The sequence below is a fragment of the Penaeus vannamei genome, chromosome 32, assembly GCF_042767895.1.
Source record: "Penaeus vannamei isolate JL-2024 chromosome 32, ASM4276789v1, whole genome shotgun sequence".
Classification (NCBI taxonomy): domain Eukaryota; kingdom Metazoa; phylum Arthropoda; class Malacostraca; order Decapoda; family Penaeidae; genus Penaeus; species Penaeus vannamei.
In genome coordinates, this window is record NC_091580.1 from 9546523 (window position 1) to 9559989 (window position 13467).

Sequence of the window (13467 nt, forward strand, 5' to 3'; positions counted from 1 at the left end):
AAGCTATTTAATTTTGTCCCTGCTTTGTAGAGGCAACATGCCGTCTCTATTTTCCGAACAAATATAACAATCATTTTGTCATATTATGTCAAATATGAATGAAAATTTACAAAACCCGAATCTGGAATAATACAAACGTCATCCATCTATTATGAATGCCCATTAAAAATCACAAAGAACAGAAACCATATTTAGGTATACATGACTACCTTGGTTGTGTTGAAATGCCCTAAGCTCTACTGAAAAAAAACTCCAGTAACATTTATAATCACAGAAGTACTTGCGTGCGCATACAAACGCACTTACAAACATGAATACAAGAGCACGCGAGCATAACACACATCTGCACATCTCCTACATGAGTTTCGGCAAACTGTGTTTATAATATATATTGGTTTAGACGTGCAAGGTAAAATCTAAGGCAAAGAACTGACAACAGCGAAGAGGCAGAATAAGTACAGGAAAAGGCACAGACTTGAGAAACTAGATATAAAAAGAAGAGACGCTTTGTGAAAGGAAAAGAAAAGGGAAAAACTAAAACGTAGTGACAGACCAGAAGACCCCAAAAAAGAACTAGTGAAAGGCTGTGGTGAACGTCCTCAAACTGTGGAAAGTCGAAACCGAAAGCATCTTCAGGAAGGTTTTAATATTTCTCAGAACATACAATCCTCGGCATTGACAGTCTTCTTAAACCGAAAGGATTTCCACTTTGCACACTTAACGTACTGGAACTTGAGGTACACTTCTGTTACTCGCCACGGATTTTATTGCCTGTTGATAGCTGCAACGCCAACGTACTTCACATGCGCACGTTCGGGGTACTGATTACTTTGTGTCTGCCTCGAATGTACCAACAGAAAGTTTCCACCCAGCTCAGAGTGTGTGAAACCAACACAAGAATGAGTCTTCTTGAAGGTTTGACTACGTAACACATTTCCTTGGGAAACTAAGCGCATGCTAAATCACTAGGACTAAAGGCTTTACACACAGTTACAGCATGAGATCAAGAAGGTCGGGCGAACCATCCGCAACGTCGTCGCTGGGTTCTCCACCCGAGGCGATGTCACCGCCATCAGCTGGCTCCTGGTAAGCTCTGTATTGCTCGTTCCGCGGTGCCGAATAGCGCCTGGACCGCTGCCGCCGCTGAGACGTCAGTAGATACCATGACTTCCCCAGGACACTAAATGGAACCATTGATAAGACTCGGGTGACATCTGAATCACTTTTCCTTGTGGGATCGGCCCCGCAGCAGAGGGCGACGCGGTGTGACGGGGAGACAACACTGACTGGGCGGCCTGAGCCACTGTTTACATTCCCGCAGGAACGCAAAGCCAGATACGAACATAACACTCATTATGCTTTGTAATACGTAATCTCTAATTTAAACACAGAGGCTTACACAAATAATATATACTACACGATACCACAATCGACCTAAATCACAAGCGCTTATAACTGACACACACTGCAGTACTGAAAACCACAATGGTACCCAACAAATTGCTAAAACGGTGATCGTTTCATGGCGACGCACAGTGGCACGCGGGACTAGTTATGCAACAGATGATATTTTTGAACACCAGAGGAAAGATAATTTCAGTTCCATTTATTCATTTACTCGGCATCTCTCTTTTACTCTCTTCGAAAATATACCTTCTGTGTTGCTAATGAAAATGGACAGCTCTAACATTCAATACTAGTATAAGCTCGCTGTTTGTAAGTATAATAAGTGCAGTGCAGTTGCAAATCATTTCAAAAGAAAGTGACTATGGCAGGTTAAACGCACACGGAAAGGCATGGTCCACAATTACAGCACCAGTCTCTTTGTATTAAACCTTACTGCCTGCATTTCGAGTATTAGCGCGGCGCCGGTGACCATCCGCTTTTAGAGCCTGTATTGATCAAACAGGTAATCACATGTCACGCTAGAAAAAAAAAAAAAAAAAAACTGGCACTGGCGCAAAAATCAGGCTGACAACCATGAGTAGATTATTGATTTCTGCCTCTTTTTTTTTACAGACGGGAGGCTTTGAGAGGATTCGGATAATCAGGGTAAAATCACCAATTTTTACGTTAGATTGATTAGGTCGTGTCTTCCTGCCTGTCGGTCGTTTCTCACTCTTGTCCAGTTATGAGGTTTCGTGGTGATGAACACAAAATGAATCTGGGACTTGGAGCTCTTCTCTCTAACGTTTTCTTTATGTTCTTTTTCCCTTAGTTAAAATACTAAATTCTGTTCCTTTTTCCTTATATACTGGAACCTGTTTTCATGACTATTGGGACCTATGTTGTCATAGATATTGGAATTTGATTCTAACTACGTCTGTTCCTAAAGTTGGGTTTCATTTGTATTTGCTCATAATTACAATGGAGTTCTTTGATCACCTTTTGGCGGTGTTGTTGTTGTCTTTTATTCTTGTCTTGTGTATTGAGTTATTGCAGGCATATTTTGGCCCGTGTTATTGCACTCTTTGTAACTTTTCTTTTATTGCAACTTTTTCTGGCTCATCTACAGATCCTATCTTTATTGTTTTCACTTTCTTGCGTTCTTCCCTTGCTAATAAAGATTGGTTTGATTATATATTTTCTACCATATCTAAGCCTCCTGTTCAGTCATTTATCATGTCTTAATCATGATGGCTCTTTCCAGTGCTGGTCTGTTCAGTTGCAGTGGAAAGTCAGACTAGTTGTGGAGGTACAAAATAGTATAAAAAAACAAAACAAAAACAAAACAAAATATAATATTACGTGCATCATATTCATATACAGTTTAATGAGGTTAAATCGCACTGCACGTCGCTTTGCTTTTAATGTTTAATTGTGCAGTAAAAAGACACTTTCAGCTTTTGCGCCGAAATTGTGACAAAATCCACGCAGTCCAGAACAACATTGCACATTTTCTGTACCATTTCTGTAACATCTTTATTCGATTTTGTTTTCTACTGCTCAGCCTGCTTGAACTTTATTAGCGGGAGTGCCATGCTGTGTATCGTGAGTGCTATGTTGTGTGTAGTGAGTGCCATGTGTATCGTAAGTGGCATGTTTTTTATCGTGAGTGCCATGTTGTGTATCATGAGTGACATGTGTATCGTAAGTGGCATGTATATCGTGAGTGCCATGTTGTGTATCACGAGTGATATGTTGTGTATCGTAAGTGGCATGTTGTATATCATGAGTGGCATGTTGTGTATCGTAAGTGGCATTCTGTATATCGTGAATGCCATGTTGTGTATCATGAGTGACATGTGTATCGTAAGTGGCATTCTGTATATCGTGAATGCCATGTTGTGTATCATGAGTGACATGTTGTGTATCGTAAGTGGCATTCTGTATATCGTGAATGCCATGTTGTGTATCATGAGTGATATGTTGTGTATCGTAAGTGGCATTCTGCATATCGTGAATGCCATGTTGTATATCATGAGTGACATGTGTATCGTAAGTAGCATTCTGCATATCGTGAGTGCCATGTTGTGTATCATGAGTGCCATGTGTATCGTAAGTGGCATTCTGTATATCGTGAATGCCATGTTGTGTATAAAGAGGGATATGTTGTGTATCGTAAGTGGCATTCTGTATATCGTGAATGCCATGTTGTGTATAAAGAGGGATATGTTGTGTATCGTAAGTGGCATTCTGTATATCGTGAGTGCCATGTTGTATATCATGAGTGACATGTGTATCGTAAGTGGCATTCTGTATATCGTGAGTGCCATGTTGTATATCATGAGTGCCATGTGTATCGTAAGTGGCATTCTGTATATCGTGAATGCCATGTTGTGTATCATGAGTGATGTGTTGTGTATCGTAAGTGGCATTCTGTATATCGTGAATGCCATGTTGTGTATCATGAGTGATATGTGTATCGTAAGTGGCATTCTGTATATCGTGAGTGCCATGTTGTGTATCATGAGTGATATGTTGTGTATCGTAAGTGGCATTCTGCATATCGTGAGTGCCATGTTATGTCATGTTGTGTATCGCAAGTGGCATTCTGCATATCGTGAGTGCCACGCTATGCATCGCGAGCCAAACTTTCACATGTAATAGCCTTGATCGTCCCATTAAATGTATTACGGCTGAACGCACTCAAATTGAATTCGTGACTGCTGAAATTAATGTGAAATCTGCACTTGATGTAGATAACTTTCTCTTGCACTTATTCAGTATATTTAAGGGGTGTGTTGTGTATTGTAGGTTGTGTAAAATATTGTGAGTTGTGCATTGTGGTATTGTGTGTGTGTGTGTGTGTGTGTGTGTGTGTGTGTGTGTGTGTGTGTGTGTGTGTGTGTGTGTGTGTGTGTGTGTGTGTGTGTGTGAGCGTGCGTGTGTGTGATTAATTATGATACACATTATAACCGTTTAACTGATCACCCATACAACCTTCAAGAGCATTAACTAGGTAATTACAGTATCACAAAAAACAAAATTCACTCCATTTCATTCACAGAAGTAAATTCTCCATGTGCTTTCAGGTTCTCTAGGCAATATAATGACGAGCTTGTACACATGAAACTTGGAATTAAAGTGTGATTCATGTGCATAATTATGTCTAATGATACCCATGTCTTTGACGGTGATTGACAGGACACAGACCACTATAGGATTCTTCCACAGATTAATTTTCTTGGCACGTCACTTTCGAGAAAGTTCCACCATTTCCCTGTGTGTATGTATATGTATGTGTGTGTGTGTCATCTTAATGCCTTTTTTTATCAGATATTTGGCTTTATTCACTGGCGTCTAAATACTTACATTACACTTCACTTGGAATAGCAATTATGCCGTTGATATTATGTTTAAAAGCGTTACATATTTCTACTTTCATCACAGGAGTTTCATATGCTTTATATGTGCTTCATATCTTCTCCACTTGATATGCTCTCCACTCCCGGTACTCGCCAACATTATCCACTTATCACAATCTTATCACAATTTTCCATCCCGCTGCAATCCCGCACTTGAAAGCTCACAAGGGCAAGATTTATCTCAAGTAACATGTTTTCATTTCCCTTTTTATCTCAAGTAACTTCTGTTTTCATTTTCATGTTTTTTTCCTTTCTTTCTAACACAAGTAAATTCTGTTATCATTTCCATTTTTTGCTTCTTTTAACCCCTCACTTCAAGTAACTTCTGTTTTCATTTTCATTTCCAATTTTTTTTCTTTCTTTCTAACCCCTCACTTCACTGAACTTCTGTTTTCATTTCCATTTTTTGCTTCTTTCTAACCCCTCACTTCAAAGAATTTGTTTTCATTTCTATTTTCCCTTCCTTTCTAACCTCGCGCTTCAAATAACTTGTTATCATTTCCTTTTCCATTTTACCCTTCTTTCGAACCCCACACTTCAAGTAACTTCTGTTTTCCTTTCCATTTTTCCATTTTTCCCCTTCTCTCTAACCCCACACTTCAAGTAACTTCTGTTTTCCTTTCCATTTCCATTTTCCCCTTCTCTCTAACCCCTACACTTCAAAGGTATTTTCCACATTTTTTCTCCCTATCCTTTCTAGCCCCGCCCTAAAATCATATCGCTGAAATCTGCTCCAGGATGAGGCAGCGCTCTCCCGACGAAGCCCTGGAGCGGTCGTGCGAGAAGCGGGGCGTGGCGGCGGCGTCCAACACGGTGTACTCAGTCAGCGCCGTCGAGGAGCCGTTCTGGTGGTGGCGGGGAATGTCCAAGTAGCCGGAGCCGCCGCCGGGGCCTCCTGCTGCGCTCCTCCCTGGACGGCGTCTGTGGGAGGACGGGGAGGGCGGTCAGAGGGCGTGGGAGGGAGGGGCGTGGATGCGGATTTGCAGAGATGTATGGGCATGCATTTACAGGCATATGTGTGCATGGATAAAATAATACATACGTAAGTACATACACGTGGATATATATATGCTAATGTAAACACAGACAACACACACAAACATATACATATACACACACACATACATACATACACATATACATACATATATATGTATATATATATATATATATATATATATATATATATATATATATATATATATATATGTGTGTGTGTGTGTGTGTGTGTGTGTGTGTGTATATATATATATATATATATATATATATATATATATATATATATATATATATATATGCATACATGCATGTCTCTATGTGTGTGTGTGTGTGTAAGACGAGTCTTAGCACTTCCCTGATCATATTTTACTACCTTGATAATGATTATTGCTTGGACATTTTTAAAACGGTCAGAATATACTTTGCTCCTTGCGTACACCAAATTGGGAAACATAATGGTCTAATTACTCTATTTACAGCCTTCATATTCACTGAAGATATATATCAACCACTCGGAACGTGTGTGTGTGTGTGAGTGAATGAGTGAGTGTGTGTGTGTGTGACATCTTAATTTACTTTTGACAGAAATTATCTAGCTAAACCATTCTACACCAATTACCCTTCCACTTTACCTCACCCTCGACCCCAAGCCCATTAAAATTAATTCCCCAGCATGTATAAGAAGCAGAATACCCCCGAAGGAGACATCGGCGGGTGAATATTCATGACAGAAGGCCGGCGAGGTCCTCCTTTAAGATGCCCGATATCGTGGAGACCGAGGCTGTGCGAAAGGCTGTCGGCTGTTATCCAAGGGGTCGGCGGGGAATCGGAAATCGAAATTGGGAGTGCGTGTTTTGAACCGCCAATGGGGGGGACTTTTTTTTTTTTTTTTTTTTTTTTTTACTGCAATTTGCAATTTGGGTAAACGTTTGAAGGCGTGGGTCTGTTTTTGGGTTTGGGGGTTTCTGCGCTAACACAACTGAAAGAAACATAAGCGTATATATATATATAATGCCTGTACACATATATACTGACATAGATTCATATATACATACATATATATTCACTATCTCTATCACGCGCAATTTACATAAGTACTCTTCAACAATAATTGTGGAAATGGGAAATTCAGTATCCGACATTTTTTTCTCTTGTATTTTAATAAAGAGTATTTACTGAGGACTTGTATCTCATATATAATCTTAGACGTTCTAGGAACAAAATAATAAACATAAACACAATTTAATTATTCTTATCTGTTTATTTCCATTTTATCCATTTAACCATTCCCGAAAGTTATATAAAAGAAATAAAAAAACAAATAAAAATGCGTCCTTTAATAGTTTCAGACGTCAAGTCCTACAGGCTTTCGTAATGTCAGGCTTGAAGATATCCTGCCTTAAGGGATGTTGTTGTTATTTTGATGTTGATAAAAAAAAAAAAAAAAAATAGTTCAAGTGTGTGTCATCTTTCAAAACCTGGTAACCCAATCTAGGGATAACTGATATGAATTCTATTCTGGATTTTTTTTTTTTCAAGTATGTTAGCTACCTTTGTTATTTTTATTTTTATTTATTTATTTTCTTGTAGCTAATATGTGGTTAAATACATTTAGTAATATTAATGCGTCTATAATTTAGGCTAAATCGACATGCGTATATATTTAAAAAAATCAACCGTTTGGTGGTCGGGGAGTAACCTAGTCATAATGCGTATAATGTATACCTTTATTTATTCCTCTATACACACACGGATACAGACACACATTTATATACACACGCGTATATATATATATATATATATATATATATATATATATATATATATATATATATATATATATATATGTACACACACACACACATACATATGTATACACACACACACATATGTATACACACACACACACACACACACACACACACACACACACACACACACACACACACACACACACACACATATATATATATATATATATATATATATATATATATATATATATATATATATATATATATATATATATACAAACACACACATACACACACACACACACATTTATATCTATATCTACCACACATACATATACAGTGCACCACACATATGCATATGTACGTGTATCATGAATAAGCAACTTATAAGCAATATCTGCCCACGCCTCCCCGTAATCATATCTACTTCACATTCAGTGATTAATTCTCGACACAAAATACCGGATATTAAGCAGTTCGACGATCAGGCCTTCCTCTTCTTTCGCTGACAGTCTGTTTGAACTCGGTAACGGGCGATGGTTCAGTTCAGCGCTATTCCATCAACATTAATTTTTTTCTTCTTTATTATCATTCTCTCTCTTTCTTTCTTGCCTTGTCCCGCATCCCTCTCTCTCTCTTCCCCCATCTCTATTTTCTCTTTCTCTGTCCTTGCCCCGTATCCCTCCCTCTGTCTCCCTTCCTCCCACCGTCCCTCTTTATTCTCTCTTTCTCACCCTCCCTCCCTCCCTCCCACTCTCTCTCTCCTCCCTCCCTCCCTGCGTCTCTCTCTCTTAATCTCTTAATCTCTCTCTCTATACATCCTCCCACTCTCTATCCTTCCCCCCATCCCTTCCTCTCTCTCTCTCTCCCCTTCCCCCACGTCCCTATCTGTCTCCCCCCCCCCGGCCTCTCGCTATCCCCCCTCCTCTCTCTCATCAAAGCTCTGGAACAAGGTGCCTGTCTGCCGAGGATGAAGCAGCGAGCCTGGAACAGTGATGGAACAAAGATGGACCGATGATTAAATGGCCCTTTGACGGCATCACAGTGTCAAATAGTTAATGCGCAAATTGTGAAATATGAATAACGCTGCTCTCGTTTCGCACGTGCAATAAGTCGACGGTGATGCGAGAGTAATTAACAGGCTGATGGGCTTTTGCTCTTTATGGGGGCGTGGCACGAAAGCCGATTGTTTGAGAGTTATAAATGTGTGTTTTATCACAAAGTACAGATATATACTCGTATATATGTGCGGGTGTGTATGTGTGTTAGTGTGTGTGTCTGTGTGTTTGTGTCTTAATGTGTGTGCGTGTGCGTGTGCGTGCGCGCGAATATGGATATATGCCCATTGTATGTATGCATATGTAAATACACACACACACACACACACACACACACACACACACACACACACACACACACACACACACACACACACACACACATATATATATATATATATATATATACATATATACATACACATATATGTATATATAAGTAAATATATATGGTAGCATATAAATAATATATCGGCGATCGGGGGGGAATATAAGAAAAAACTAACTCTCATTCTCCTCTAGAATTACCCGAGTTACGAAGCTTTGTTCCCAAGCCAGTTTCCTATGCATACTACATCTGCACACAATCTTAACATTATACTCAACTTACATCACTTTTAATACCAATATTCCCCTTTGCCATTATTCAAACTCTCCTCTTTGTGGCGCAATCCAGTAATTATCCCTGTGGTAGTTGAGTCGTTTAAGGATGTTGTTATATTCCCATAACTATTGTTCGCTGAAGTTAATTATCCTTGCGATACTTTAGAGTAAAACGGATCCTTTACAAACACTCAGGACGCTACTCTTTAATCAGCGCACTCAGTGTTGTTGCGTGTATTTCGCGTGTGGGTGTTTGTTTGTGTTTTTGTATTATTTTACTTGCTTTTGTGTTTGTTTGATTTTTTTTTGTGTGTGAGCAAGTGAATGTGTGTGTGTGTTTATGTGTGTGCGTGCGTACGTGCAGGCGTGAATGAATGAATGTGCGCGAGTCAATGAGTGTGAGTGTGTGTGTGTGTGTGTGTGTGTGTGTGTGTGTGTGTGTGTGTGTGTGTGTGTGTGTGTGTGTGTGTGTGTGTGTGTGTGTGTGTGTGTGTGTGTGTGTGTGTGTGTGTGTGTGTGTGTGTGCGTGTGCGTTGCCGACTTTTCTCGCAGCCCTTGTGATTCTGCAGCAAATACATTCGTTTTAAAATCCCTTTGGCAAAGACAGAGACACGAATCGGGTGGAGAGCCCTGTAGACTTTTAAACCTTCCATCAATAAAAAAAAATATATATCACGACTTGGATTCACTCTCCTGGACGCGCAACTAACTTTTAAAAAAGGGGGAAATATACATATATACGTAAAAATGTAGTTCAAATCGACTATATTACACAGCAATTTTGGGCGTGTCTGTGTGTATCTATCTATGCACATGGCTGTGTGTATGTGAGTGTGTATGTGTTTATGTGTATTCCCATGTGTATGTACATTTGTATATTTGACCATGTACGTACATATCCATATACCTAAAACAACACAACCACAAAACAAACACACAGAAAACACCCACTTAAAAAACAAACAAACATACCTAAACGAACACAACCACAAATAAAAACACAAACATCCACTTAAATACCTGGACCAATACAACCATGAATAATAAAAAACACCCACTTACAAAAAATCCACATACCTAAACCAACAACAACAACAAAAAAACATACCCACTTGAAAAAAATCCACACTTGAACCAATACATACAAAAACACCCACAAAAAAAAATCCACATACCTAAAAAAAAAAAAAAAAAAAAACACTCACTAAAACCCTAAACCTAAACCATAAAACAAAAAACAAATAAAAAAACATACAAAAAAAACACCCACGAAAAATCCACACACTTGAACCAACACATACACCCACACACAAACACCCACTTGAAAAACAATCCACATAACTAAACGAACATAAATACAAACACACACACAAAAGGAAAAAAGAAAAAAAAGAAGAAAAAAAAATATATATGTATGTATGTATATATATATATATATATATATATATATATATATATATATATATATATATATATATATATATCCATATATAACCCCCCGAATCTCATCAAGCTCAGCGCCCTATAGCAGCACTTACTTCTGAGGTACACAGCACCTGCAACACGGCGAGCAGAAGCAGGCCGGGGTGGCGGCGTAGGAGGAGGAGGAACTGAAGCCATCTCCATAGGACGGACAAGGACGACACCGAAACGTGAGAATCCTGGTGAAAGCTTCCTGGAACTCCTGGTTGAAAATACTGTAGATTATAGGGTTGAAGGAAGAATTGGTGTATCCGAACCATGTCAGCACCTGCAGGAGGAGGAGAAGAAGGTGGAGGAGACGGTGAGGGTGAGTGGCATCCTACGGTAACTCTCTCGGTAATGAGAATTGTCGTGGGGGGGGGGGTGTTCCGGGGCTATTGAATGCAAATTGTCTCGTCTTCAGGAGAAAAATTGAAGGTGAATCTAATTATGAGGGTCTTTGGCTTGTCTAGTCTCTCTTTCTCTATGTTTATTTATCTATTGATCTATCTAGCTCTATATAGGTGCCTCTCTGACCACACACACACACACACACACACACACACACACACACACACACACACACACACACACACACACACACACACACACACACACACACACACACACACACACACACACACACACACATACCTTTACACAGACACACATACACATATATTTATGTATGCGTAAGTGTGTGTCCATATATTTACATGCAAATATGTATGTATGTAGTATCTGTATCTCTCTGTCTATCGACCCAAAACACATTTCCTTCGATGGCAACTCACCTTAAAAACGATGTCAGGAATACAGGTCTTGCAGAAGGCAGCGGCGATGTTGACGCAGAAGAAGGGTACCCAGCAGGTGAGGAAGGTGCCCACGATGATGCCCACGGTGGTCGCCGCCTTGGACTCCGACACGTGGCACGGTGCCGCTACTTTGGTCGGCCTAGAGGTGTCGCCCTCGAGGGAGCCGAGGGTGACCGGTCTCACCAGGGCCTGAAGGGGGTGGGGGTGAGGTGGGGTGGGGTGGGGGGGAGAAGGAGGAGGTCAGTTGAAGTTGTGTAATTTCGTAAGGTAATCAAGTCATTTTCTTTATCCAAATTAGCGAACGAAAACGGAAAGACGTAGATAATGATAATAAAGAGAAGGCAAAAAAGATGACGGGAATGGAAATTGGGTCGTTTTCTTAATTGAAATCAGCAACTGACAACGGATATACTTTTAAAAAATACATAAATATAAAGTTCAGGAATAAGTTTCATAACAAAAATATGCGTTGAACATGATATAACTTTACATTCCTAAATCAGGTGGTCATTTTCTTCCTTCACCTCAACAAGCGAAATCGGAAATGCATAGAAAAAAATATATATTCACATAAAAAAAAAATCGAAGTCAGAACCTTATCAAATTAGTACCAAACACAATCACAAAGACATTCATAAAGAGAAAAAGTTCAGTGTCCATGAACAGACAGCACAAAGAAGGCCTGCCCATACGACACCAAATCCTGCAACAAGGGTTAAAAATATTTGGAAATCCTTGCATGTAAAAGAGCCATTTTCAGCGACGAAGAATTGTAAAGAAAGCCCGCTGCTCAGAGGACGTCACGCTCTTGTTGACTTTACAATTTGCTCAAGAATTAAGACCATTCGAGACTTGTTGATTTAGCAAATTGCTCTGCGTTTAAGCTGGAGGGAAGTTGATCCGCCATAGCTGGTGTTAGAGGCGCAGGTACGTGTATATGGGGTATATATATATGTATATATATATATATATATATATATATATATATATATATATATATATATATATATATATATATATATATACATATATATATGTATATATATATATACATATATATATGTATATATATATACATATATATCTATATCTATCTATCTATCTATCTATCTATCTATCTATATATATATATATTTATGTGTGTGTGTATTTATATATATATATATATATATATATATATATATATATATATATATATATATATATATATATATGTATGAATATGTATCGATGCTAGGAATTAGGCTAAGAGATCGGATGAGGGCGACGTGGATCACAGAACAGACGAAAATGGAAGATATACTCGGGAGCATCAAATAGAATAAATGGCAATGGGCAGGGCATATATGCCGGGGACATAACAACAGATGGACACAGAAAGTAACAGACTGCCAAGGGCCTGACCAATGACAGGATGGCGTGACAAAATAGCGAAATTTGGGAGCCAAGACTGGAAACAAAAAACGCAAGACAGGAAAAGTAGTAAAAGGGGCCTACGTCCTGCAGTGGATTGACTCAGGCTGATGATGATGATATATATATATATATATATATATATATATATATATATATATATATATATATATATATATATATATATATATATATATATATATATGCACACACATATATATGTGTGTGTGTGTTTGTGTGCGCGTGTGTGTGTGAGTTTGTGTGCATATGTATGAGTGAGTGAGTGTGTATGTGTTTGTCTAAAGTCACCGCTAATCCAAAAAGACCTCACTCTGTTCAGCTCATCCAGTAAGCAACATGGGCTCTGAACAAACGACGACCCACATTTTCCTGAGATCCTTGTCGTACCACTCATACATCCAGACTTACGTGAGATCTTTGCCCCTCATTACCACCCCCGAGCTCCCTACTTGCTATTCCTCCATTTTTGAAACCTTTCTTACTCATATCAATACCAGAATGAGGGATTTGAACAAAAGAAAGAAAGGAAGAAAGA

General features: G+C 38.9%; 2 protein-coding genes across 2 annotated transcripts in view; both read right to left on the reverse strand.

Annotated features, from left to right (window-relative positions):
• Positions 1-2946: 2946 nt before the first annotated feature.
• LOC138867816 (uncharacterized) lies at positions 2947-3948 on the reverse strand. Its single transcript, XM_070144625.1, has one exon. The coding sequence runs from the start codon at positions 3946-3948 to the stop codon at positions 2947-2949; it is 1002 nt and encodes a 333-aa protein (XP_070000726.1).
• Positions 3704-13467, reverse strand: part of LOC113813505 (dopamine receptor 1) — a 187508-nt gene continuing 177744 nt past the window's right edge. Inside the window, exons 6-8 of the mRNA XM_070144699.1 lie at positions 11478-11687; positions 10761-10972; positions 3704-5729 (exon numbers count right to left, since the gene is read on the reverse strand). Of these exons, the coding sequence (XP_070000800.1) occupies positions 5522-5729; positions 10761-10972; positions 11478-11687 (630 nt within the window). The 3' untranslated portion in view covers positions 3704-5521. The remainder of the gene's footprint in view (positions 5730-10760; positions 10973-11477; positions 11688-13467) is intronic.